This window comes from Coturnix japonica, chromosome 1 (genome assembly GCF_054131305.1).
Source record: "Coturnix japonica strain WE chromosome 1, WE-NBRP24, whole genome shotgun sequence".
NCBI lineage: Eukaryota > Metazoa > Chordata > Aves > Galliformes > Phasianidae > Coturnix > Coturnix japonica.
In genome coordinates, this window is record NC_140663.1 from 145,649,309 (window position 1) to 145,675,470 (window position 26,162).

Sequence of the window (26,162 nt, forward strand, 5' to 3'; positions counted from 1 at the left end):
TTCAGTAAATTACTTTTGATGTACATAACACATAATTTCTATTAACATCTATGAACACCTTTCTTTTGAATTGATACAACAAATTTGATGGGAGGTAATTTTATTTTAGCAATAAATAAAACAGGTACCTTTGATGAAACCATGTTTAGTGTTCTGAATTTAAGAAACTGGCACCATACTTTGAATGTAAAAATCTTTCCTGTAAGTCATGTGATTTCTTCATGGTTTTCTTTGTATACCTTTTTTTTCTTTCTTTCCTCTTTTTCTCGCAACACTGTTGTCTGTTGGCCTCCAGTCTGTAGCATTAGATTCTTATTCTAGGCTGAAAGCTTGAAATTCTGCAGAAATCCACTGTTGATTGATTGAATGACTTAGACTCATAGGTTATTGTTCTCAGATGATTTATGTTTCCTGAAAACTCATTTTCCTTAGTCTTTTTATTATTATTATTATTATTATTTTCTGTGCCAAATGGTAAACAGACTTGGTTAGTATGAAGCATTCTGCATCACATTCTTTCTCCTATTACAAATAATAGTTTAGTAGTACACTTACGTTACAAGTTACATCTTTAGCCATATAGATATAGATAAATATATTAGTACATTTAAAAAATAGACTTGTAATTCTGATCATTTATTGGGAAAAAACAAACAAAGAAAAAAGAGATTTGAGAAACTTTAAACTTTGAGCCCTTTTGAAGATATTGTCCAAAGTATAAATAAACAATAATTTTGTTATATTTAACACCTAGTTAAAATAGTTGGTATTTTGTGTTATGTTGTCTCTTTTCAAAGGCTTTGCAAATTTTCATATAGTTTACAATGAACAATTTTGTAAATGCTAACAAACCTTGTTTCTTTCCCTCTACCATTCCTATTGAAGTAGAAATCTGAATATATAATTAAAGAAAAAAATGCACTTTTACTTTCTGTGCTTTTATAATCTCAAGTAAGGTAGGTGCCTACTTCTCTTTTAACAAACAATACAGCTAGAATGCAGGACCCCTTCAGTTTCAAATGGCCTGTAATATATGTAAAACCAGAAACCAGATGAATTCCATTCATATAAAGTTAGTTAAACAATCACAAATTTCAATAAGATCTCTTAATATCTTCTTAAATTCTAAGACAGTTTTTAACATTTAATAGTCCAGTGTGGACAGTTCAGACTCAAGGTACTGGTTTGAGCTTAGACATTACTCATTGCTGTTCTTAATACTAGCAAAATAAAATTAATTTATTCGTAAGGTATTGTGATTTCGTTAGTCTAGCATAGGTGAAAAGGGCAAGATGTCTGACGTGATTTCAAGATGTCTAAAGTGATATAATATAATATGCAGAGAAATTAAAAGGAGGAAAATAGGTTAATTTCAGTGGGAAAAGTAAAGAATTGTTCTTCTGTTAGAACTCAAAACTACCAGAAGAGGTTTAGAAGATAATACTGTAATAAATAAATAAATAAATAAATAAAATGCCTTGATAATCTCTGAGGTTCATCCTTTCTTTGTCTGTCTTCTCCCAATGTCCTTTAAAGGAGCGCTTACCAGTCACAGCACAACTTTCCTCTTGGCCAACGCTTGGACATTTTCTGTGTCTTCCAGCATTACTGGCATCTTTCCCAAAAGTGAAAAGTGTGACATTTTTATAACAGGACAATAATAAAAGAGGAAGAAAGTGTCCTATTCACCCAGTTCTCCATGTGGAGGTTTCACATTCATGGTTTTAATGCAATTAATCAAAGACCAAATGCATTTGTATTCTCTGAACAGCTCAGGAATACTTTCATATTTTCTCAGTGTAGCAGTGTGAAATGGTGCAGGATGCCAGTGGATAATAGTTCTGGGAAAGATATCTTTCATGCTAGGACAGTTCTTAAAGGTTTTGTTTTAGATGATGGATTGCAAGTTCTCAGTCATTTGCAAGCTACTGGCTTTGCATTTGCTCTTCACATTATCAAATTTCTCAGTTTGAAAACCACAGCATATTAATTGAAAGCAATGCTAGACTTTCCTGCTGTATTCATGTGGGAAGGTTGTTAGAGTCTGAGAAATAACCTTTCCACATCAGAAAAATGAACAAATATGATAGCACTGTTTTCCACTTAGTTACCAATAGGACTGCAAGGTGAGATGGCATATATTCATGTGAAAAATATCAAATAGTAAACCCTCTGCTACAAGGAACTCTTTTTAAATTCACTGACTTGGAAGAAACTGCAGATCTGAGGATTTAGTAATGTCTAACAACGGTATCACTCATGCTAGAATTGCCATAGAGGATACTTTCTCCTTTGAGGCTAGTTTCCATGTATCACGAAGATTACTGGATATGTTTCAGTAAAAGAAGGGATCAGAACAAGAGAACTTGTACATTTGTACAGCAGAAACTCTAAGATCAGATGGGTACAGCTCATCCAATGAGAGAGGTTAATTTAGCTCTAATCTCACACAATAAATTCAGCAAGAAATGAGTGCTTTGGGGCTTTGGCCTAAGGAAACAGGGGAGAGAAAAGAAAAAGGAAAAAAAAAAAAAAAAAAAAAAGGCTACTTTGCTACTTTGGCAGATACTCTTGACCAAAGCTTCCAGTTCTGTGGCTGCTGATTCTTTTAAAGAAATTATTTCCCTAAGTTTTGAAAAGTCCTGTTCAGTGTGTCCCTGGTGGAATGATAGCCTAACTTGCAATACTGTTAATCATCAGATCATTGTTCCAGATAGTGGGAAAGTACTGGAGGTAGCTGACTGTATAATAAAACTAGTTCTAATGGGAATTCATGTTCATCTCATGCTATTCCAGTTCAGGAGAAGAATACGGAATGAGATATAGCTCCTGTCATACAATATTCTAGCTTTCTCTTTGATCTTTCAGCATCAGTTTTGACCACACTACTGCCAAAAAGGCAAATTGTGCTCTTTTCCCTGCCTCCAGCTGTCTGTTCCTGCCACCTCTTTTGTGTCAGCACCAGTGACTGTTCAGCAGTTCAGGAAAAAAATAATAATTTGGGAAGTCAGGTCGAGTTTTTATTCAGTTCAAGGAACTGACATAACTGGTGAGATACCTGATTTAAGTATTGACATAGTGAATGGTGTGCCCAGCAAAAGAGAAGGAAGTGAGGGCTGTCTTTCTGGTGGCAGCACAGTCTGAGATAACATAAACCTTGTTGAAAGTTTATAAAGAGAAAAAATGAACAAACAAACAAAAAACTTTTTAAAAATCTTCAGCTGGGGTTAGTGAATGTGTGCTAAACTCAGTAGTTTAGTGAATGGCAAATGCTTAATTTTGTTGGCATCCACTGACAGAGTGAAAACTCTGGTTTGTTGGTTGTATTTTCATTTTTTTAATATATCTGAAGATTTCTACTAAAACAAGTGATTTAGATAGTCACATTCAGTTTTCTTTATCAATGTATGCTGATACAGCACATATTTATCAACGTAATAATTATTGATTCATTTGTGTATAGGAATTTGCAATAAAAAGCTAATTTAAGATTTTCCACTTAGTTCTGAAGGTGCTGAAGCTCAATTTTTAGAGTGAAGTCAGTGAAAGGAAGAATGAAGATTCCTTCTACTGCTCTTGATGCCTAGTGGTACAGTTTGTTTTCAGAGAAGTGTGGTTGTCATGGGAGACACAGTAGGAAACTTTGAACTAAAGATATGCTGTATCACCTTCCTGTTGAACTCTGTAATAGTGAGAGAATTGCTATATTGTATATTAAATTAATATATATTATATATATAATATTATATAATATATATATAATATATATATAATAATATAATATATATATATATAATATATATTATATCATATATAATCATAAATTAATATGTGGCTAACATTGTAAAAACTATACTGCTTAAAATCGTGGGGTTTGCTTTGTTTTATTTATTTATTTATTTCTGTAATTGGATGCTGAAAGAATAGCAGAAGAGTTCAGAATATAGAATCATAGGATGATTTCGGTTGGGAGAGACTTTTAAGATCATCCATTTCCAACCCCCCTGCAATAGACAGGGACATCTCCCTCTAGACCAAGTTGCTCCAAAACCCCTGTGAACTTTGAGTCACTAACCAGTAGTTATTAAAGGCGGAATTAGACAAAACCAATACAAAACACAACCTAAAGCTTCCACATGGCAGCTTAAAATGGATCTTCAGATCAAATTTTATAGTTTGATTTCAAGTGTGTTTGATATGCAAATGTGTGACACCCAGGGGATCAGTCAGTCAGCACAAGTTCATGAAAGGCAGGTCATTCTCGACCAACTTCATCTCCTTCTGTGACCAGGTGACCTGAATGATAGCTGAGGGAAATGCTGTTGATATAGTCTGGACTTCAGCAAAGCCTTTGACACCGTCTTCCACTGTATTCTCCTGGGGAAACTGAATCTGTCTGAGGGTATGGAGACCTTTCAGAGGGGGATCTGGATGGTCTGAATCACTGGGCTGAGGTGAATGGAATGAGGTTCAACAAAGCCCAGTGCTGGGTCCTGCACTTTGGCTGCAATAACCCCATGTAGAGCTATAGACTTTGGGCTGAGTGGCTGCATAACTGTGAAGAGGAAAGGGACCTGGAGGTGTTTGTTGATGCTTGCCTGAACATGAGCCGACAGTGTGCCCAGGTGGCCAAGAAAGCCAGTGCCATCCTGACCCGCATTAGAAATAGTGGGGTCAGCAGGAGCAGAGAGGTAATCATCCTCCTGTACTCAGCTATGTGTTCAGTTTTGGGCCCATCACTACAAGGAAGACATTGAGGCCCTGGAATGTGTCCAGAGAAGGGCAACAAAACTGATGAGGGGTCTGGAGCACAAGTCTTATGAGGAGAGGCTGAGGAAGCTGGGATTCATTAGTCTGGAGAAGAGGAGGTGCAGGGGAGATCACACTGCATTCTACAACTTCCTAAAGAGAGGTTGTGATGAGGAAGGGTTTGGCCTCTTCTCCCAGGAGACAAACAGGATCCTAGGGAACAGCCACAAGTTGTGACAATGGTGATTTAGATTGGATATAAGGGAAAAATGTCTCTCAGAGAGTGGTCAGGCATGGGAATGGCCTGCCCAGGGTGGTGGTGGAGTCACCAGTGTTCAAGAGGTGTCTGGATGAGGAGCTACGAGATATGGCTTAGTAGCATAGAGGTAGTAACTGTGATAGAAGGTTGGTTGGACTAGATGACCTTTTAGGTCCTTTCCAACTTTGTGATTTTATGATTCTAAATATTTAAGTAAGTTTTCCTTCAGCCAAATGGAAGCCAGGAATTTGATTTCTTTCTTCTGCTCATCCAGAGGGAAACAAATATAGGAGTACATACAAGAACGAACACAGGGTAGACTGCTTTTTATTATGGATACACAGAATGTCTTAGAATCATAGAATCATAGAATGGCCTGTGTTGATAAGGACCATAATGATCATCAAGTTTCAACTCCTATACTGAGTGTAGCGATCACAAAGATTGAAACAAACTTTAAAAATCATCTAGTTCTAATCTCTTTTTTAGGGCCAGGGTTGCTGCTCACCAGGGCAGGCTGCCCAAGGCCCCATCCATCCTGGCCTTGAACATATGTAGGGATGGGACATCCCTACAGCTTTCCTGTCCAGCCTCACTACCCTATGAATAAAGAATTTCTTCCTAACATCCAACCTAAATCTCCACTCTTTTAAGTGCCATTCTCCCATGTCCTAACACTGTTATAATGAGTGAAAAGATGATCTCTCTTCTGTTTATTTACTCCACTCAAAACTTTGAATTAAAGCAGTATGCAGGAAAAAAAGACTTTTGGTAGACTCTGTGATTAGAATTTCTTTGGGGATTAAAACAGTTAGGGGAATAGTTAATATTATTCTCTAGAAGGTATTTGTGCAGTAGTACTAAAGCAGTTATTTTTAATACTGTGAGAAATTTACGTAATTAAAAAATGAATAATCAACAAATGTATCTTCCCTATCTAACTTCTAGTATGATTTTCAGGGTTTCTCATATACTTTACAACTATATAATTCTTTTCTTTCACACAAAATTAATATATATTTTTTTATTTTTGTTTTAGAATTCTATTCTTTTTATTATTTTCCTAAATTCAGAATTTAGAGGATTCTTGTCATTAAATATAGGAGCTATATCATAGCACTAAGTGTGACTTATATTTGCAAAACTATACGTAAATATATATCATGGAAAAAAGTCTGAAGTTATTTGTGTGCTAATATTTCCTTAAGATAATACTATAGTTTATTGAAATAAAAGTTACACTGAATTTTATAGATCATAAAGACTTCAAATTTGTTGCTGTGTTATCAGCTGCTACATTACGTCAGGGAACTTTGTATCATATAGGGAATACTGGATTTTCAACAGAACAATAAATATAAATGTAATATAAAACTTACACAACTGATATTTAGGAAAGATATTAGTAAAATGGACTAATCATTTGAATGATTTTTTTTTTTCTTTTTCTTTTTTTTATTTATTTATTTATTTATTTTTATTTTTTGGGGGGAGTTTAAGTAATGAAAAGGCTCTTCATGGATACTAAGTATGAAACTCAGGCATGGAACAGTATCATCCTGGGCTGTCCTAGTTTTGTGCAATTGTCTTAGGCAAAAAGAGGGAAATGAAGAGTCATATTTTGTTTCTCTGTATTTTCAAGCCATCTACCATAGAAATGAACAACATAATAGATTTATAATTTTCATAGTCTAAGCCAGGCATGTCTAATGCACAGCTTGTATGTCTTTTTTTGGCCCTACAGAGATAGTAAAGAAGACCCATAAGACAGCAAACTTTTAACATTTTTATGTGCTTTTTAGCAATGTTTTCCAAGAGTCAGGTGTGCATAGCTTGAGTGTGGGCCACATAGATGACAGCAGAATGCTGTGGAGGAGAGAACAGAGTGCAGTGCTAAGTTTGCCTCTCACATCCCCATCGTACACTCAGTTGTATTGAAATCTGCATGTATTACATGCATTTTTTCCACTTGGCAAGTAAAACACAGCAATTGCCAATAATATTTCAACGTATCTACATGTGTGTATGCCTGTGAAGACACATTTTGTTGTTGTTGTTGTTGTTGTTATTAAGCAGACTTGTAAGTTTTCTTACTTAGAAGGCTGGAGCGCCTCTCCTATGAGGGCTAGAGTACCTTTCCTATGAGGAAAGGTTAAGGGAACTGGGCTTCTTTATCTTGGGGAAGATAAGGCTCCAGGGTGACCTCACTGTGGCCTTCCAGTACATAAAGGGAGCATATAAATAGGAAGGGGAATGGCTGTTTGCAAGGGTGGGTAGTGATAGGACAAGGGGGAAGCTTAGGCTAGATATTAGGAGAAAGAAAGCTTTTTCACTCAGAGGGTAGTGATGCACTGGAACAGGTTGCCCAAAGAGGTTGTGGAGGTCCCATCCCTAGAGGCATTCAAGGCCAGGCTGGACGTGGCTTTGGGCAGCCTGGTCTAGTGGTTGGTGACCCTGTCCACAGCAGGGGGGTCAAAACTAGGTAATTTTATTTATTTATTTATTTATTTATTTATTTATTTATTTATTGAGGTCATTTTCAGCTTAGGCCATTTTATGATTCTGTGATTTAATTCTTAAACTTGGACTTGAATTACTTTGTAAAATAATTTAGTGAGTTAGCAGATACACTGCAGAAAAAATATTCAGAATACCAGTGTCGTGCTGACAAATTTTGTAATTTTTAGTCTCAAATAGCTCACAAGAAGTAAAAATGATTTGCAATATGATGTTTTTTGTGGGTTTGACTGCTCGTTTAAATGAGTTAAACTTGTGTCTTCAAGGTGAATATGCTATGTTTCAAATCATAACAGCGTTCAAAATGAAACATAAATTATGGCAAGATCAAGTTGCAACAAGTAAGTTTATGCATCTTTCTATATGGAGAACAAAATGATAGATGCTGAAGTGCCAAACTTCAAGTTAGGCTCTGTCTGTAGTAAAATGACTGGAACATCCAGAGGACCGTTCACAGATAGTATTGCCTTAACAGTGTTATCTAAGACAGAAAAGGATGTGATAGACCATGTGTCTGCCTTTGTCAATAGCGTAGAATTTGAATGCGGGGAGTTGGTCATCCTCAGATTGTGGTAGTATGTGCAGCAAGATTGCGTAAATATAAATTGGTGGATATTTTCCACTTCCTTGTCCCCTTACTCCACTCATTATTATTATTATTAATTAGTGGTAGTAGTTATTTAAGGAAGGTGACCAGTTTAGGACATCATACAAATGCTAGAAATTTTCTAAAGTCTTGAAGAGACCTAAGATATTTGTTCCGTTTTCATTCTAACAGTCTCTGTTGAAATACTGTCAAAATGTTTTATGTTATTCAAAGGGCTCCTCTTTGAAAATGGAAGAAAATGAAAAGCATTCACTTCAGAACTTGACATCTTTTAAAGAAGAAATCCATTTGGTGGTGTGGTACCTCTGACCTATCCCAGCCAGCAGTTAATACAGACTATTGAACTTGCGCTTTCTTGGCTAGCAGTCAGACTTCTTTAGTTGAGATTCTTTTATGCATATATTCACTTTAGAGCTAATGGAATAGTGACAACAAGTTTTCTAAAGAAAACCTGTACATGAGAAAATTGCTTAGACATGCACAATCTTTTTTTTCAGAAACTGTCAAGGATTTGTATTGATGTTTGATGGTATGTTATTAACATGATCACAGAATTAATTCAAAGGCAGTAGAGCAGTGCTGTTTATACCATTTGTGATGATATTACCATTACTAATTACATTATATTGTAATACCAATACAAATCAGCTGCTAGCAATGTCAGGATTAGTGTGGGATGGTATAATAAGCCATGTTTTCAGACCTTTTGACATTATCTTGTTGAAAAATGTTTGTTATTTTGTTCTTTGAAATGAATGGAACGCTTGTTATCCAAAATACTGCAAAGACATGTATTTACTGACCTTTCCTTCCAATTTAGCCTCGTCTTTCATAAATTAGAAAATTTTCAAAGACAAGAATACTATTTAAGGAGGCATTTTTTATGACAAAGAATATTTCAGAACATAAAAAGATATATTTTTAAATATATATATATACAGAGAGAGAGAGAGATGATGAATGATAATCAGATCAACACTTATGTATGAGTCAGCCTTTGGCCTATGCTGGACTTGTCCTCAACAACAAGGAGGGTCTGGTGCGTAATGTGAAGCTCAAGGGCAGCCTTGGCTGCAGAGACCATGAAATGGTGGAGTTCAAAATCCATAGGGTGTCAGAGGGTGTGCAACAAACTTGCTACTCTGGTCTTCAGGAGGGAACCTCTTCAGGGAATTGCTTGCTTAAAGTGATATGGGGTGAAGGCCTGGAAGGAAGAGGGACCCAAGAATGCTGATCAGTATTCAATGATCTCCAACCCCAGAAGCAAGTGAATTCCAAGAAAGAGGAATGTGGGAAAGAATACCAGGAGTCCTCTGTGAATCAGTAAGGAGCTCCTGGACTTACTTAGGCACAGACAGAAAGTCTATAGGAATGGAAGCAAGAAAGGGTTTCCTGGGAGGACTACAAAGGAGTTGTCTGAGCAGACAGGAATCGGGTTAGGAAAGCTAAAATCCAGGTGAAAAAAATCTAGGCAGGGACTGAAGGGGAACAAGAAGAAATTCTACTGGTATATAATTGATAAAAGGAAGGCCATAGAGGATGTGGACCCTCTCCTGAAGGAAACTGGGGACCTGGTCATGAGAGATACTGAGAAATCTGAGGTATTGGATGACTTATTTGCTGCAGTCTTTACCAGCAAGAGCTCTAGCTGCACCACTTATATTACAGAAAGCAAAGGTAAGAACTGGGAGAAGGAAGAAAGGTCCTGCTGTAAGTGAAGATCAGTTTCAAGACCATTTGAAGAAACTAAAATTGCACAACTCCATGCATGGGACCTGATGAGATCCATCCCTGGGTTCTGAGGGAAATGGCAGATAAAGTTGCCAAGCCTCTATCCATCATGTTTGAAAGGTTATGGCAGTCTGGTGAAGTTCCCACTGACTGGAAAAGGGGTAACATAACCCCCGTATTCAAGAAGGGAAAAAAGAAGATCCAGGGAACTACAGGCTAGTCCTTCTCACCTCTGTCCCTGGCAAAATCATGGAGCAGATCCACCTGAATGCTCTACTACTGCACATGGAAAATGAAAATGAGGTGAATGGTGGTAACCAAGGGCAAGTCATGCACGACAAACTTGTTCTTTTTTGATGGAGTTTCATCATCAGTGGATAAAGGAAGAGCAACTGATGTAATCTACCTGGACTTGTGCAAAGCATTTAACACCATTCTGCATGATATCCTGGTTGCAAAATTGGAGATAAATTGATTTAATGTGTGAAACACTTGCTGGATGGCCACACTCAAGAGAGTTTCATTGAGTGGTTGCTCAGTGACCAAGTGGAGACTGGTGATGACTGATGTTCCCCAGGGATCAGCATTGGAACTGATGCTATTTAACATAATTGTAATAGATTAACATGCTATTTAACATAATTGCAGCATGGACAGTGTGACCAAGTGCACCCTCAGCACATTTGCAGATGACACCAAGCTGAGTGGTGCAGTTGACATGCTGGAGGGAAGAGATGCCATGCAGAGGGGCCAGGACAGACTTGAGAGGTGGGTCCAGGCTAACCTCATGACCTCAAGAAGGTAAAGTGCAAAGTCTTACACCTAGATACAGATGGTGGAGAATGGCTTGAGAGCAACCCTGAGGAGAAGGATATGGGAGTGTCTGTTGATGAAAGATTCAGTGTGAGCCGGCAAAGTGTGCTTGCAGCCCAGGATGCCAACCGTATCCTGTGCTGCATCTAGAGAAGTGTGATCGACAGATCAAAGGAGATGATTCTGTCCCTCTACTTTGCTCTCATGAGAACCCACCTTGAGTACTGCATCTTATTCTGGGGCTTCCAACTCAAGAAGGACATTGAGCTGCTGGAGCAGGTCCAGAGGAGAGTCACAAAGATGATCAGAGGGCTGGAGTACATTTCTAATGAGGACAGGCTGAGAGACAGCTGGTGCTCTTCATCCTGGAGAAGAGAAGGCTCTGAGGGAAACCTGAATAGCAGCATTCCATTACCTGAAGGGGGCCTACAGGAAATCTGGGAAGGGACTTTTTATAAGGCTATGTAGTGATAGGATGAGGGAAAATGACTGTGAATCGTGAGGGTGGTGAAACACTGGAACAAGTTGCCCAAAGTGGCTGTTGGTGCTCCCTCACTGAAGATGTTCAAGGCCAAGCTGGATGGGCCTTTGGGCAATCTAATCTAGTCAGAGGTGTCTCTGCCTATAGCAGAGTTGGAACTAGATGATCTTAAAGTCTCTTCCAATCCAAACCACGCTAGAATTCTATGATGAGTTAGTCAGGCAGCTGTTTTAATTTTATTGCTATGTGTGTGTAATATTGTATACTTCAGCACAGCCCCTTTCTTACCCTTCTAATATTAACATCAGTTAAGTACTGGGACAAAATTTGTGACTTTTAGGCTGAACAGAAAATAAGATGAGGATTACTAGAAACAAACTCTAGGAATAATTGAATAGGATCGCTTGTAACAGTGTAGGTTCTTTATGCAAATCTTGACAAAATATTTCTTTTCATTTCAGAAAGAAGTTACTAACAGAAGGCTCAGTCAGTCACTTCCTAATCATTGTAATCAGGCTAATTTCTCTAATTTCTGAAGTTTCTTTCTGAGCATTGCTTTGTTTCTTTGATATCCTGATGGTCTTCATTAGGATTACTTCATTGCTGTTCTTTTTGGGGAGATAAATAAACAGATCACAGTAAATTTGACACTATTTTCTTCAAACTACTATCAGAAGTTTGCACTTCTTTTCATTGAATGGTAGCAGCAATTAACTGTATCCCTTCTCTTCAAGGAGAAGACTGTTCATAATTTGTTCACTTCACAGCAGAGAATTGCTTTGCCACCTGTGTAATTGATTACAAAAATGTCTCAGTCTATATGTTCCTCCCAGTATGGATTCTAGCTTGCAAAAGGAATTTGGAGGTTGCAGGTTTGGAGCCAAAGCACTACACTAGGAGAAGGAATTACTGCATTGAATCACTGTGCCCATTTCAAAGCTGAATCACTACTATCTTTGGGATTTCAGTAAAATGTGGGTTTGCATGACTAACAGTCTTCCCACTAGACTAGAATTCTCTTATAAGGTGTAAAAGATTGCCCTTCACAACACATTATAATGGCTCTGAGATAAAGAAAAAGCAAGAGAGAGATGTTTTTGCTTTTAAAGATATATATATATACATTTCTTTTTTTCTTTTTAAGTGTACTGCCACTTAGCATTTGGAAATATCTGGAGACGGTGTCCGAAATGAATGTTTTTGGTTTTTTTTTCCCCATGCTGTGTAGTTTGCTAATTTAACATTGCAGCTACTGAAATGATCTCCCTCTTGATCTCTCTCATAGCTTTCACTCTCACACCCATGAAACTTGGTATGTAGTACTTTAGCATCCACTTTTTTCACAGTGGATCCATAGGAAAGATGCACTGCAATGAACAGAGACAGTCACAGCTGGTCAGGTAGTGGTTTGAATCTGAATCTTTGACATTAGTGTTACCAGTAAGTAGTCCATCTGTGTTTTTTTGTAGATAAATAACATCTACGTTGAGCTAAATTGAAACCACCAATTTATTATGTGTGGGAGTATTCTGCATAGGCCTAAATAATACTCATCTGTTTCTCAAGAACCACACATTATTCTTTTTCTTATATGGTCATGTTTTGCTCTTCAGATAAGGATGGAAGTTTTCATGGATAATTTTAGGGAATACTGAAGAAGCACAATACCAAAGTAACTTTTTATTTACAGGGTAATAATGTAATCTTCTATGGATGAACCTGATTACAAGCTGTTGTCATTATCAGTCAGCCTAGATCTATTTCAGCCATAAAGAACTGTACTGAACTAGAGGCTGGTGAAGGGTCTGGAGCACAAGTCTTATGAAGAAGGAAACTGGTATTGTTTTGTGTGAAGAAAAGAAGGCTTGGGGAGACTTTATGGATCTCTGCAATTCCCTGAAAGGAAGTTGTGGCCAGGTGGTGTTTGGCCTCTTCTCCTGGGTAGCAGTGATAGGACAAGAGGTAATGGCATCAAGTTGTGTCAGGGGAGGTCAGGATGGATATTAGTAACAATTTATTCTCTGAAACATTGGTCAAATATTTGAATGTGCTCTGGTAGAGTCATCATCCTTGGAAGTGTTCAAGAAACATGTAGATGTGGCACTTAGGCACAGGGTTTAGTGGCCTTGGTGGTAATGAGTTGGACTTGATGATCTTAGATGTCTTCTCCAACATTACTGATTCTATGATTCTCTTCTACAGTTCTGTTCTTGATTAACTATTGTGTTATGATGCCTTTATGTGTGGATTACATGTAGATATCTGTCTTAAAAAAGAAGGAAAATATTCTATTTAAACTGAATATATTCAGTACCTCACAAGAGATAACACTAGATACATGTCAAATGACATAAACAGTAAGTAGATGAGAACAATTAATTCTCTGTACAAGGCGTAAAATTAACTTTTTCTTAGGTTTGCATTGTCTTTGCATTGTTATTTCCTTTTTATATTTCATTCTACTGGTTACTAGTCAAGTAACAGACATTCCTTAAATAAAGAAGTCAGTGACAAAAGCAGGAAACACAGGCCCATGGAGCAATGGTAACTAAGAGATGTGACTCTTACAGAAAAATTTTGATGATTTATATGTTGCAAACACATAAGCTATATGAGAGAATAGAAATGCTTTGAAAGTCAAGTTTAGATTATGAAGGCGTTTTACTGTTGTTTCTTCTGGTGAGACAGATTTTTTTTTTTTTTTTTGTGTGATATCCAAGACAATTCTCTCACTAGACTGCTTTATTCTTTGTTCATTGCCAACACCAATAGAGGTAGAGTTTAGAATAGATTTAAAAAATGAGTAGTGAAAAATGTGCTTAGTTTATTTGTCTAAAAAAACTCTTTATTTATCTTTCTAAAGACGTAGCTTACCCAGGAAAATAATTGTATGCCTTGTGAACCTTTCAGTTCTAATGCTGAGTTTTTAATCTTAATTTCATTTTAATTTCACTTTCGTAGAAAGTATTTTTTTTCTCCTGAAAATATTGCTTTTTCTTTGTTCTCCCAGGAGAAGAAAACATCACCATTAGGTATTATTTATTTATTTGTTTGGGTTTTTTGTTTGTTTTTTTTTTTGTTTTTTTATATTCTGTGATTTTCCAAGTCTTTTAAATTACAGCATTTAAAAATAAAGGCAAACTGTAGGCAAAATGCTGAAGTCAATTTAAACAATGCCAGCTGGCAAAGACAAGAATGCAGTGAGTTGGCAAGAACTTATCCAATACTTTTTCAACTGAATGTTTATTGCATAGGTATTTTGTGTCTGCCTATGTATGTATCAGAGTGCAAATCAGTCCATCATCCTAATTTCTCCTTCTTTCTGTTATCTACCAAATCTTTTCTTTTTTTTTTTTTCTTTTCTCTAATTAAACTATCAGTAGCTCATTATTCTTTAGTTCTTCAAAAATGAAAGCCATAGTTAAGAATCTTCAAAGATATCTTACCAGAAACGTACAGTTCTGTGTAGGAAGACATGCAGAATTATGTCATTTCCATATGGCATGCCTATGCAAAATAGCCAGTATATAGGCTCTCTAAATGACCAATTAAATGTAGTGCTCTCCTGTTAGTTCTCACTTGCCTCTGTGCCATATAAGAGTAATAATTAAGAAATGTACCATCTAAGAATTAATGGCCATTTAATGTGCCATTATGAATTAAGAAAGGAAATTGTCCCTGCTAAGTCCTATTCATGATCATTCATAAACAGGTCTCATAGATTTTCCTTTCTTTTTTACATTGTTGTTAGTACTACCTGATTTGACAAACTACAGTGCACTTTATTTTAATTTATGTGCATGAGCCTCCTATAGTAGTTCTGTAAGATAAAATTAAGAATTGTGATGAAGTAATGACTCTAATAACTTGCTGCCAAAAATATAGTATATTCTTTTGAAACAACAACTGTGTAAGAATTATTGATTTCCTGAAGTGAGTGACCAACAGTCTGAAAATCAATGTGATTCACTGAGGAATCCATGTAAATACATATACAAGTATATTTTTCTTATTGGCACTGTAAATTTAGGCATATACTCTGAGTTGTGTGAGGCTACATGCTTTGAACTTCAGTATGTTAACTTCTTGTTTCCCACATGAGGATACTGAAAATCTTTTGGTTTTGTCCATTAATTTCAGGGGAGTTTGACTGGTAAAAAAACTTACGCATGCACATTTCACTTGTGTAATTCAGATAGCTTAACTAGCATATGTGAGGAGAGCTAACATTTTTATAAACTGTTTGGAAAGGCCAGTAACTGAGAATTTGGTGTTCAGGTAATTGAGATTCTTCAGAATCAGGGCTTCACATGTAAAAGGGAGTTAAAATGCTTAATAATAATAAAGTACAGCAGCTTTCCTTCCTTGGGCAAGATTATGATTTCTTGTATCTTTATTTTTGAATGTATGATATAAGAGAAAAGGAAGGAAAAAAAAAAAAAAAAAAAAAAAAGAACAATGGAAACCTAAAATGTTTGATTAATGGAAAAAGCTTAGAAAGAGCTAAGTTTGAGGCCTGATCTCAAAGCTTTTAGGCTGGAAAAAACGTCCCATTAATTTTAGTGGGAGTTTTGACTGCACAAGGACTTTCAAGATCATGTACTTTCTTGTTCATTAAAGGATAGAAAGTAATTAGAAATAAAGCACAGAAAAGATTTTATGCAGTATTGCTTTTGTCAGCTGAAAAATCCATATTATTGTAGGAGTTTTAGACTAATCTCTCTCCCTTTCTTGCATAAAATGATGACACAGTAGGTTGTTTTCATTACTTTTAGCAGGTCTGTTGTTCTTTCTGTTCCTTTTACTGGGAAAAAGCAACTGGAAAGTTGTTTTCTTGATTTGTTTTCTTATTGTTTGTTTTGTGCATGTGTGTTACCTTCGTTCTGTTCGATTGCAATCTCATCTGTGATGCTGACTTTGTTATTTCCCTTCTCCTCCCAAACTGTTTACCTCAAGATACTCAACTTTTTATAAGTTGTCATTGATAGAAGAAATAAAAAGTCTGTGTATATTTTGATTGAAAACTTTGATGATGTCATCACATGAAATAGAGGAAGAGTTGGAGAGATTAAGAGAAAACTTTTTCCAGAAAAAAGAGAAAACTTTTTACAAAAGCAAGTTGTATATGTTTTCTGATAAATAATTTTATATAAAAATTTTCAACACTTGATGAAGAAGAAGATATACATACTTAAGGCATCTCAAATCCAGACTTAAAATTCACGTTTAAGGCAGTCATGAGCCATTCCATGAATCATGAATTTACTCACATTCAGTAATGGGAGAATTTTCTACAGTGATTTCATGAACAAGGGGTTCATCTCCTACTGAAACTTTGAACCACCATTTCTAATACTTAAAAATATGTTTAATGTTATTCTTTCTTTATGACTGGTTGATTTTGTGTGTGTGTGTGTGTATGTTTGTTTTTCTTGCATCAAAACCTTCTTTTCTTTCAGCTTCCGGCTGTAATTTATTTCAGTGAAGAGCACAGTCCAAATTTAATTCTAGTTGCAGTTGACACTTGTAAAACTAGAGAGCAGGAACAACGTTCTTTACCACTTTCTACTGTCTACTTGTAGGAAAGAGAAGTTGCAGAAAGATGGAGATTAAGGGAAGATATTACTTTCCCTGGTCTATTTGCTGGCCACACAGTATGTAATGATCTTAATTATAACGAAACCCAAGAGAAAATACATTTTACTTAGAATCATTTAGTCTTTTGAGTTAAAAGGGTCCAACTCCCCTGCAATGAACAGATAATCTACAGATAGATAGGGTTGATCAGAACCTTGTCCAGCCTGACTTTGAATATCTCCAGGAACAGAGGGCATACATCTCTCTGGTCAAACTGTTCCAGTGCTACACTACCCTTATGACAAAAACAAAAATCAAAAAACAAAACAAAAGCAAACAAACAACAAAAGAGCAACAACAAAAAACAAAAACAAAGAAACAAAACACATTTCTTCTATCCAGACTAAATCTCCCCTTTTTTAGTTTGAAACCAATTCCTCTTGTCTTATTACAACAAACCCTCCTGTTTGTCCCCTTCTTTTTTATAGCCCTTCTTTTGATACTGAAAAGCTACTATCAGATCCCTCTGAACAGTCCCAGCTTTCTCAGCCTGTCCTCATAGGAACATCCTATGCAGCATGTGGGGAAACAGTTGGCTTTCTGGGCTGTGAGGGCACATTGCTCAGCTTGCAATCCACCAATATCCCTAGGTCCTTTTCAGAAGGGCTGTGCTTGATCCTTTCATTCCCTACCTTGTACTGATAGTGGAGATTGCTATGACCCTGATGCAAGACCACACATTTGGCTTTGTTGAACCTCATGAGGTACTCCTGGGCCCAGTGCTCGAGCTTATCTATGTCTCTCTGGATATCATTACTTCCCTTGTCTGTGTGTCAATTGCACCACACAGATTGGTGTCATCTGCAATCTTGCTGAGGATTCAACTGAAGATATTAAAGAGGATCAGGCCCAGTACTGACTCCTGAGGAGCACCACTTGTCACTGATCTCATCTGAATATTGAGACACTAGTCCAAATAGATGACATCAGAGGTTCTTCTTCAGTGATGCAGTCATAGAAAAATGTGCTGGTTGGTGAAGAAGGACTTGCCATTGGTGAAGCTGTGCAGATTGACTCATGTCATTTCCTTCTTTTCCACACACCTTAGTATAGCTTCCAGGAGGATCTGTTACTCTTATGTTGCAGCAGTCTGCTTTTTTGAAAAGTGATTATGTAGAAAAAAGGCCCTATATTTAATGATACCACATATTTGTCATTTCAGTTGGTAATTTTTCTATGAATGGTATTTGATTTCTCTTCATTCTTGTTTCATTTTGATGGTCTAGCTAAGCTTTCAACTAGCTACCTAAGGGAATGGGGAAAATATTCATTATTTGTTGTTGTTAAATTTTCTTTTGATTCCTTTCCAATTATTTTTGGTAAAAACAATATTCACTATTTCTGTAAAGGTGACTGATTTATGTAGAGGTGACTTTCCAATAAGTAATAAAGTATTTGATATTATGGCACACAGTCTGCTTTCAGAAATTCATCACTCTATCAAAGTGGATGGAACTCTGCAATATACACTCCAAAAAGAAAGCTTGTTCCACAAGGACCCTCTCTCTGTTTTTTTACCAGTTTAATTCTGTTGCCTTTGGGTGAACTGCACTTCATTTGTTCTCATGTAAATGAAGAAAACAATCACATGTAAAGTACTGGAGGAGGCATAGGAAGATTTTAAAATGAAACATTCTTGGTGGCTTTTACCTTTTTCTTAAGCTGTACTTACTGATCTCCATGGATTGTATAAGTACCTTTAGATTCAAAGTGTAAAACAAAATAACATTTCTGCTTGCGTAACATTTTATTTTAAGTAAAATTTTAGATGGCAAAGAAGGGATCTTCTGAAGTCAGTTGGAAATGTAACTTCAGATATCAAAGGAGCATATTTTTGGTAGATATAAATACTTAAGATGACTTTCTGCTTTCAAGGGGAGTTACTGAAAAAGCTTTTAGAACTGTGATATAATTCTCCAAGAACACAGAACTTGTGTGAAATATCTGAGGTATCTGTTGGGAGTACTTTGGAGGAGACATGTGTTTTCTGCTGCAACTAAAAGCACTATTTGATGTAAAGTTTTCTGACGATTTTGTTCACTCTATGATGGCAAAAGAGTGAATAAGCAATTCTGTACAGAATACTAATATCCTTTCTGAATAGGGTGCACTGAAGGTTTGTATGCAATTTGGGCTTTTTACTCTACAAAGAATAGATTTGAAATTGTCCAACTTTCCAGATACATTACTCTTAATTTAACATTCTCTCTCTGGGAAGCATTCTTTTCTCCAATAAAACAGAACAGTAAAAAGGCTGGTGCTGCCTTGTGGTACCTTATTTCAGACTATATTTTCAAATGCATCTGCTTTTCCGGCTTAGATTGTTCAAAATTATTGTAGTAATGTTTGTCAAGATGGATAAGAAATTCAATTCCTATTGGAATATTCAGGTTCTTTAAACTTCGTAACCTACTGAACTTTTGCTCCAGGATTATCTTATAGTCACACATGTATACAGTCATTCTGATTCAAGACTTGGGAAACATGATATTTTAGGGTGTCTGAGTACTCTGAGGGAACCTGAAGTACACAGTACTATTTATATCAGCAGTTAGTAACAGAGAATGAACATCCATTAATGCTCCCACATTGAACACAGATTTAATTGTACTTTTAAAGATCTGCTGTTTTTGTTTTTTAGAGTCTCAGAGTTGATTAATAATATCTTAATAAAAGGCTTAATAGAGCATTAAATTAAAAAAGAAATCTTCTTACTATGAGACAGCTATTTCAGTTGGTAGTTCACTATACAGATTTAAAAACAACAACAACAACAATAATAAAAACAATTCTGCTCTGGCATCTGAAAATCTGTTGCCTGGTACAACATGTGATAAGGTCAGCCTTCAGAAACAAAACTGATGTTTGACATAGCACTTTAATGATACAATACATATGTTTGGTAACACCAAGATTTGGTATCTGATTTTTCTTTTTCTTTTTAATTACTATTTTTATTATTTTTTATTTATTTTATTTATTTTTGAATAAAAATATATTTATCTTCCTTCAGAAGAAATTTACTCACATTTTGCTTTATGCTTGACTGATATTGGGCTGTTGGGGAGGTGGGCTATCTGAAGATCTTTAGTAAGAATGACACACCTTTTTATTTAAATATTATTGCTTTTTAGGCACTGAAATTTGGAGATATACCGAAGTACTTGTGGGAGATTTGGGTACCTGACAAACCATGGGTGGTAAGATACCAGATCCACTGAAATAAATAAAATAAACATTTAATTTTAAGTTAGGTACTTTGGGCCCTGCTGTCACTGAATTCAGTGGGCAAAACTCCTGCAGGACTACAAAGTACACTGCTGCAACTTTATTCAAGCGCATATCCACTTTTTTCAATACTATCATACTGGTGTGAGGTTGAAGCAGTGCTTATAGTGAACAACAGCTACCATCTAAGGGGAAGAGAGTATTGCTCACCTGAAGGTTGTAATATGATATTTTTTGTTATCTTTATGAAGACAAACTCTTGCCATCAGAACAAATCACAGTTCACAGGTGGGCCTACTGAATAGTACCATTCTCCAGCAATTCTCTTGTTAGTCTCCTATAACACTTACTCTGGACTCCAACCTAGTAGTAAGCCAAGGAAAATAACAGTCTCCTTTGAAGCACCATGTGGGCTTCTCAGAAAATGAGTCCAGCAGATGCTGGCTGTTCTTCACTTTCAGGGTCAGTAATCAGAGAAGAACCAGGGTTCAGTGTTTTGATTTCTAAAGCTCTGAACTAAGAGGAGCTATGTTTTATTTAGATTCATGGTTTCATCTCTGTGCAGAACTCCAGTCTAATCCATCAGTTTCCGTGCTTTTATAATAACAATAATAACAATAATAATAATATAATAATGTGTGTGTGTGTGTGTATGTGTGACCTTATTTTATTTCATTTGAGAAATAAAGTACAGTAGAATCTGAATAGAGCTTTCAGGATCTCTTCACTGTCTGAGCTTTCTGAAGAGAGTCTGTTTAAATTTATACTGCAAAATGCTATGTGGAAGTTCAGAACTATGGTGTGTTTTGAAGGTTAAAAATACTAACTGCAATCTGAATTTGGATGCATTTTATGATATTTCTAATTACATTTAAATTTATTTACATTTCTTCAAACTGAATGCTCATACTAAGTTGTTTCCTCCATAATTTAGCCCTCTTCCACCAAAACTAAGCATTCTCTGGCAGCTGCTTTAAGCTAAATCAGAAAAAGAAAATTTCCTAGAAAATGGCAAGTTTCTAGTGACAGACATTCAACTTAAAATTATATTTCCTAACTACAGAATACTTGGCTTTTTAGCCTTAATAGTAGACTTCCCCCCCAGCATTGACATTTCACAGATAGAAGAATTGCTTTCATTTCCTACTGTAAAATACTCTGAATGAGCTTTTTTGAATCTCTACAAGTGTACTACATAATAAAGACATCTGGATATCGAACATATTTCTTCTCTCTGATTAAAGGGAATGCTGTTGTTATATATTAATTCTATAATATGAAAGTTGAAAGAAATATTGAAGGAAAAAAAAACCTCATCATATGCAGGACACAGTAATTTTAAATGAGCACATTAATAAGTGGGTGAATGAACTAGCCCTTAAACATTGACACTACTAGAAATGTAGGTAACTATGCATAAGTATCTATACATAAATTCCTATTTAAAACAATGGAAAATGCATTCGTAGTTAGATCATTCTAAACTACATAAATCTCTCTGAACATAATACCTCCTATTTATTTCCATGGAAACTACTACAGACTCAAAGAAGACAACAACACTATAGAACAGAATGAATTATCACCTGCAAAACTATAATTGTTAAAATATTCACAGTTTTACCAGCGATGAATAATAGCCCTCATGCTGCACTTGTAAAAATCTGCACTAATATCACCACTGATGTAGTGCACCACCCACCACCATTTGGTCACCATAAAAGTTCAGTAATGATGCTTGTCAGTAGGTGCCACTTTTTTCTGCATCAATGATACACCTTTACTTCATATGTGCTACTATGTCAGGCGCCATTTTGTCTGATGGCCCTTCTGCTGCTATCTGTTGGACTGTAATAAAATGTAATGGTGGAAATAATCAACTTCTACCTTCAGACTACCAACTCCATTGCCTCCAATGTTTTGTAAGCCAACATAATACAAAAAGAGGCATTCAGTCAGTGGAGTATCATATGGAACTAAACATGTACTTTAGTCGCTAGCTCCATTTTTTGATGTCTTTTTGTATGGGTACAAGTTTGTACTGTTTTAGAGGTTGCGACTTCTAATACTTGATTTCAGAGAATATTAATTACAAAATGTAGAGTCCCAGTGAACAGTCTTATATCAAAAAACAAGATCAATATAAACCATCTTTTCTGAGAGGAAGTAGAGTTCTATACATTATCTTTTAAAAGCCAATTTTTCAAGTGTTACAGCTGTCAGGAAAATTATTTTAATGGAAATCGGATGTTAATTTATAGAAACTAAGTTCTAACATCACTCAAGTAGGAAGAGATTTCCAAACTTTTAAACTAATTACTGGAAGATTTTACATCTTCTGAATTTCTACTCCTCATCAGATCAGTCTTGTCAGTTAGGTTTAGTATACAAAGGAAGTTAAACAGAGGAGTGAACTATTTCCCATGCATCTATTTTTTAAATATATATGTCTGTGAAATTGCATTCTCTTTGCTCTGTTTGCAGAAAATTAGAGTAGATTTATTTTTTAATTATTATTTTATCTTTATGTATTTTTATGTATTTATTATTTTTATGTATTTATTATAGTGGGTTTTTCTGTGTGTTTTCTTTGTTTCTGTTTGCATTTTTGTGTGTGTGTGTGTGTGTGTGTTGTTTGTTTTTGTGGCGGTAGGCTTCATTCTCACTGATGTAAATATTTAGCTTTATAGTACTTTCAATTACTTTATTTATAGAAATTATTTTAAATATATAAATATATAGAGAGAAATTTTCATACTGGTAGGTCATTATAGTCTGAGAAGTAGCAAAATACTGTTCGTTGTCCATAGAATGAATGAAAACTCATCATTTTTTTAATGTATTATTAAGTATGAATAAAGAGGCATTTATTTATTTATTTATTTATTTATTTATTTATTTATTAAATGGTTTAATCACCTGTCGGTTCTTTCTTTGCTCACCCAAACAGCAATTCAGCAACTACATAGTCTCTTTCTGAAGACTTTTTGGCAAAGCACATTCTCAGTAACTTAGTTTGTAATAGAGTTAAAACAAACAAACAAACAAACAAACAAACAAAACCCAAAGAATTACAATTAAAAAAACACAAACTCCTAAAACAATTTTCACAACCCATGGATTTTCTGTTTTTTTGAGGTTACATTTTAGTCATTGCTTTTAATGGTAGTTGGTAGTTGGGTCCAAACATTATAGGCTTGTGAAAGGCTTGGAAAATCAGCCTTATGAGGAGAGGCAGAGGGAGCTGGGGCTGTTTAGTCTGGGGAAAAGGAGCCTGAGGGGAGACCTTATTGCTCTCTTCCAGTATCTGAAAGGTGCTCACAGTGAGAGCGGGGCAGGTTTCTTCTCACTGGTGACATTGAGGGGAAATGGCCTCAAGTTGCATCAAGTTAAGTTTAGGTTGGATGTTAGGAAACATTTATTTATAGAAAGGGTAGTTAAACACTGGAATAGGCTCCCCAAGGAGGTGGTTGAGTCACTGTCCCTGGATGAGTTTAAGAGCCATCTGGATGTGGTGTTCAGAGAAATGATTTAGCAGAAAGTTGTTAAAGTTAGGGTACTATGGTTAGGCTGTTGTTGGACTTCATGATCTTTAAGGTCTTTTCCAACCTGCATAATTCTATGATTCTATGCAGAAGTTTCTAGGTAATAGCATGGTATACCTGTTCATACAGCAGTTCCGATGATATGACTTTGTGGGTGAAATAGTATGGAGTGGGGATGAAATAGGAAAGGAAATACAGCACTCAGTGATGAGTAATCTAAAATGTACTTAGCATGTGAGATAAATTTTAGCAGATAGATAGCAATTTCACTTCTATGAAATCTGTTCTACAGTGCACATACAGGACCACACATGCACTGACATCACTTCTAGTTCCAGTGAACATGCAGGGGACTGTGATGCTGACTCCAACTATGCATCATGTCTGGGTCATGACTGGCAGCTGGGGCTCTGCGTACAACAGCTCAGGCTCATGATGTTGGATATCCATGGATGTGTTTACCAGTGAAGGGTTATTATCTTAATTGTATGTTGCTTTCTAAATCATGTTCTTGGCATAAGACACAAACCACGCTAGTGGGCCATGCAGTCTAGTCTCTTTATTTACATATCCTCAGGCCAGTTTCCTTGGTATGATCCGTATGTACAGCCAACTAGCAGTTGTCACTGAGGTTTCTATCACTCTCTAGTCTCCCACCCCAAATGCATTACAGTTGTGTGAAGTCAGCAACAGTTTCAGCATGGAGTTCAGCTAGTGCAGCTTTGTCTTTAAGTTCATAGTAAGTTAATTTAGTTATTGGTAGAGGGGCAGATGTAGTCATGGTGTCAACGCTTTTTGAGTAGACTCTACCCCATGACCTATAATTAAACTGATCCCTTCTAGGAATGTAATGATCCATTCCTTTGGGGAAGAAAACTCCCTCCATGTATGTATCTTAGAGTTTGAGTACATACAGGGAAAAAACAAAAGAATGCAGGGAGTAGTGAAGAGCAAAAGGAAGTGGTAGACTTGCGATGCATGAATGAAGAGCATGATGCTCATGACTGAACATGCCCTAAAGTTCTTTGAGAAATCAAAGAGATACTGAACTGTCAGTTATGAGGTAAGTTAAAGGATAAAATCTGAGTGTATTCAGGTATTTCATTTGAGTACGTTTCTTGTAAATGGCTTGGTTTCCAATTAGTAGATTGTGTAGGAACTATTCTACATAAAAATAGTGTTAGAAGGTGTATCTTCTTCTCAGCTTTTCAGGCTAGATGATAATAATTGCTTGAGTCAGGACTCTGAGAATTTGAATGCTCCATACATTTTATTTTGGGAGTCTTCATATGTAGATATTGTTATTAACCTGGAAGAAGTTTTCACAATTTGTATTTTGTTCTGGTCATAATATCCAATGCCTATTAGTGACTACAAGAAGACTCTTGGGTGTAATTCCGAGATGTTAGACTGACAATAATCTTACTTGTAATTGGGTTTTATTTTGATTTCATTTTCAAAAGTAAGCTGATTTTTTAGTTTAGAATCATTTAAATAAAATACATACTGGTCTACTGGTTTCTGTCTCAAATGTAGTTTTAGTAGAAATGACAGTTATTTATATAAAGGCTTACATTTATATCTTGACTTTCTCACTAATTAGTAGTGTACAATGTATAATTCTGATTTTTCTTTCACCCTCTCAGTGCCTGTGCCTCCCTATGGGTATCCCAGCTGTTTTCTTTTCTTTCTGTAATTGAAATCAAATTTGTTGCAGGCTGTAATTGTTAGTGAATCTAACTATTTAATGTTTTCTGCAAGACAGATGTACTGCAGAAGCAGATGAAGTGCCATATGGAAAACAAAGTGCCCTACTGGGGTGAAGATAGATCTGTTCTTCTTTTGTTATATGATATTCCAATACTTTGATCAGTGGGCTCCTGTATATTTTAGAAAGTTAGGAGTGTGATATGTGTAGAAAAAATGACATATATGGTATATTAATGAAAATGGTTAGGTCATGTCTCTCTGTTGTCTTCAAGAACTGTACATCCAGACTGCTCATATATATCAAGATTGCATAATTGTGACATGGTTTAGAGACAGGACTCTGTATACTAGGTTGATAGTTTGGCTTGATGACCTTGAAGGCTCTTTCCATCCTTGATAATTCTATTATCCTATGATTCTGCATTATGCTTCTTGTCTGAGCTTTTCTCTTGTGACATTAACGAGTCCTATTTCAGAGTCAGGGCAGTTTTACAACAAGTCTAATGCCTCACATGGGAATGTAAATTTAGATTTTATCTCTCATCCTTGTTTTGGCATCTAGGTAAAATCACATTATTAAAAAAAAAAAAAAAAAAAAAAAAAGTATCTTTTAGTCTCTGAATGAAGACATGAAGACATTCCTTATAAATCTGCTTTGGAAGCAGGACACTGCTGTCAGTATTTAAAGATATGCCAGATTTGCTTTATCTTAAACTTTGTAATACTTTGAAACAAAGAATCATAGAATCATAGCATGTTTCAGGTTGAAGGGACCTTAAAGAAAGATCATCTTGTTCCAGTTCCACTGCCCTGGGCAGTGTTGCCAGCCTGTTCCTTAAAGCCCCATCCAACCTGGCCTTGAATGCCTCCAGAGATGAGGCATGT

General features: G+C 35.9%; 1 protein-coding gene across 4 annotated transcripts in view; it reads left to right on the plus strand.

Annotated features, from left to right (window-relative positions):
• PCDH9 (protocadherin 9) overlaps positions 1–26,162 on the plus strand; it is a 682,018-nt gene that overhangs the window by 292,814 nt on the left and 363,042 nt on the right. For 2 of the 4 annotated variants that reach the window (XM_015851665.3, XM_015851668.3), the window contains exon 3: positions 19,929–19,994. The exons of the other annotated variants lie outside the window; for them this stretch is intronic. In XM_015851665.3, the coding sequence (XP_015707151.2) occupies positions 19,929–19,994 (66 nt within the window). The remainder of the gene's footprint in view (positions 1–19,928; positions 19,995–26,162) is intronic. 4 annotated transcript variants of the gene reach the window in all.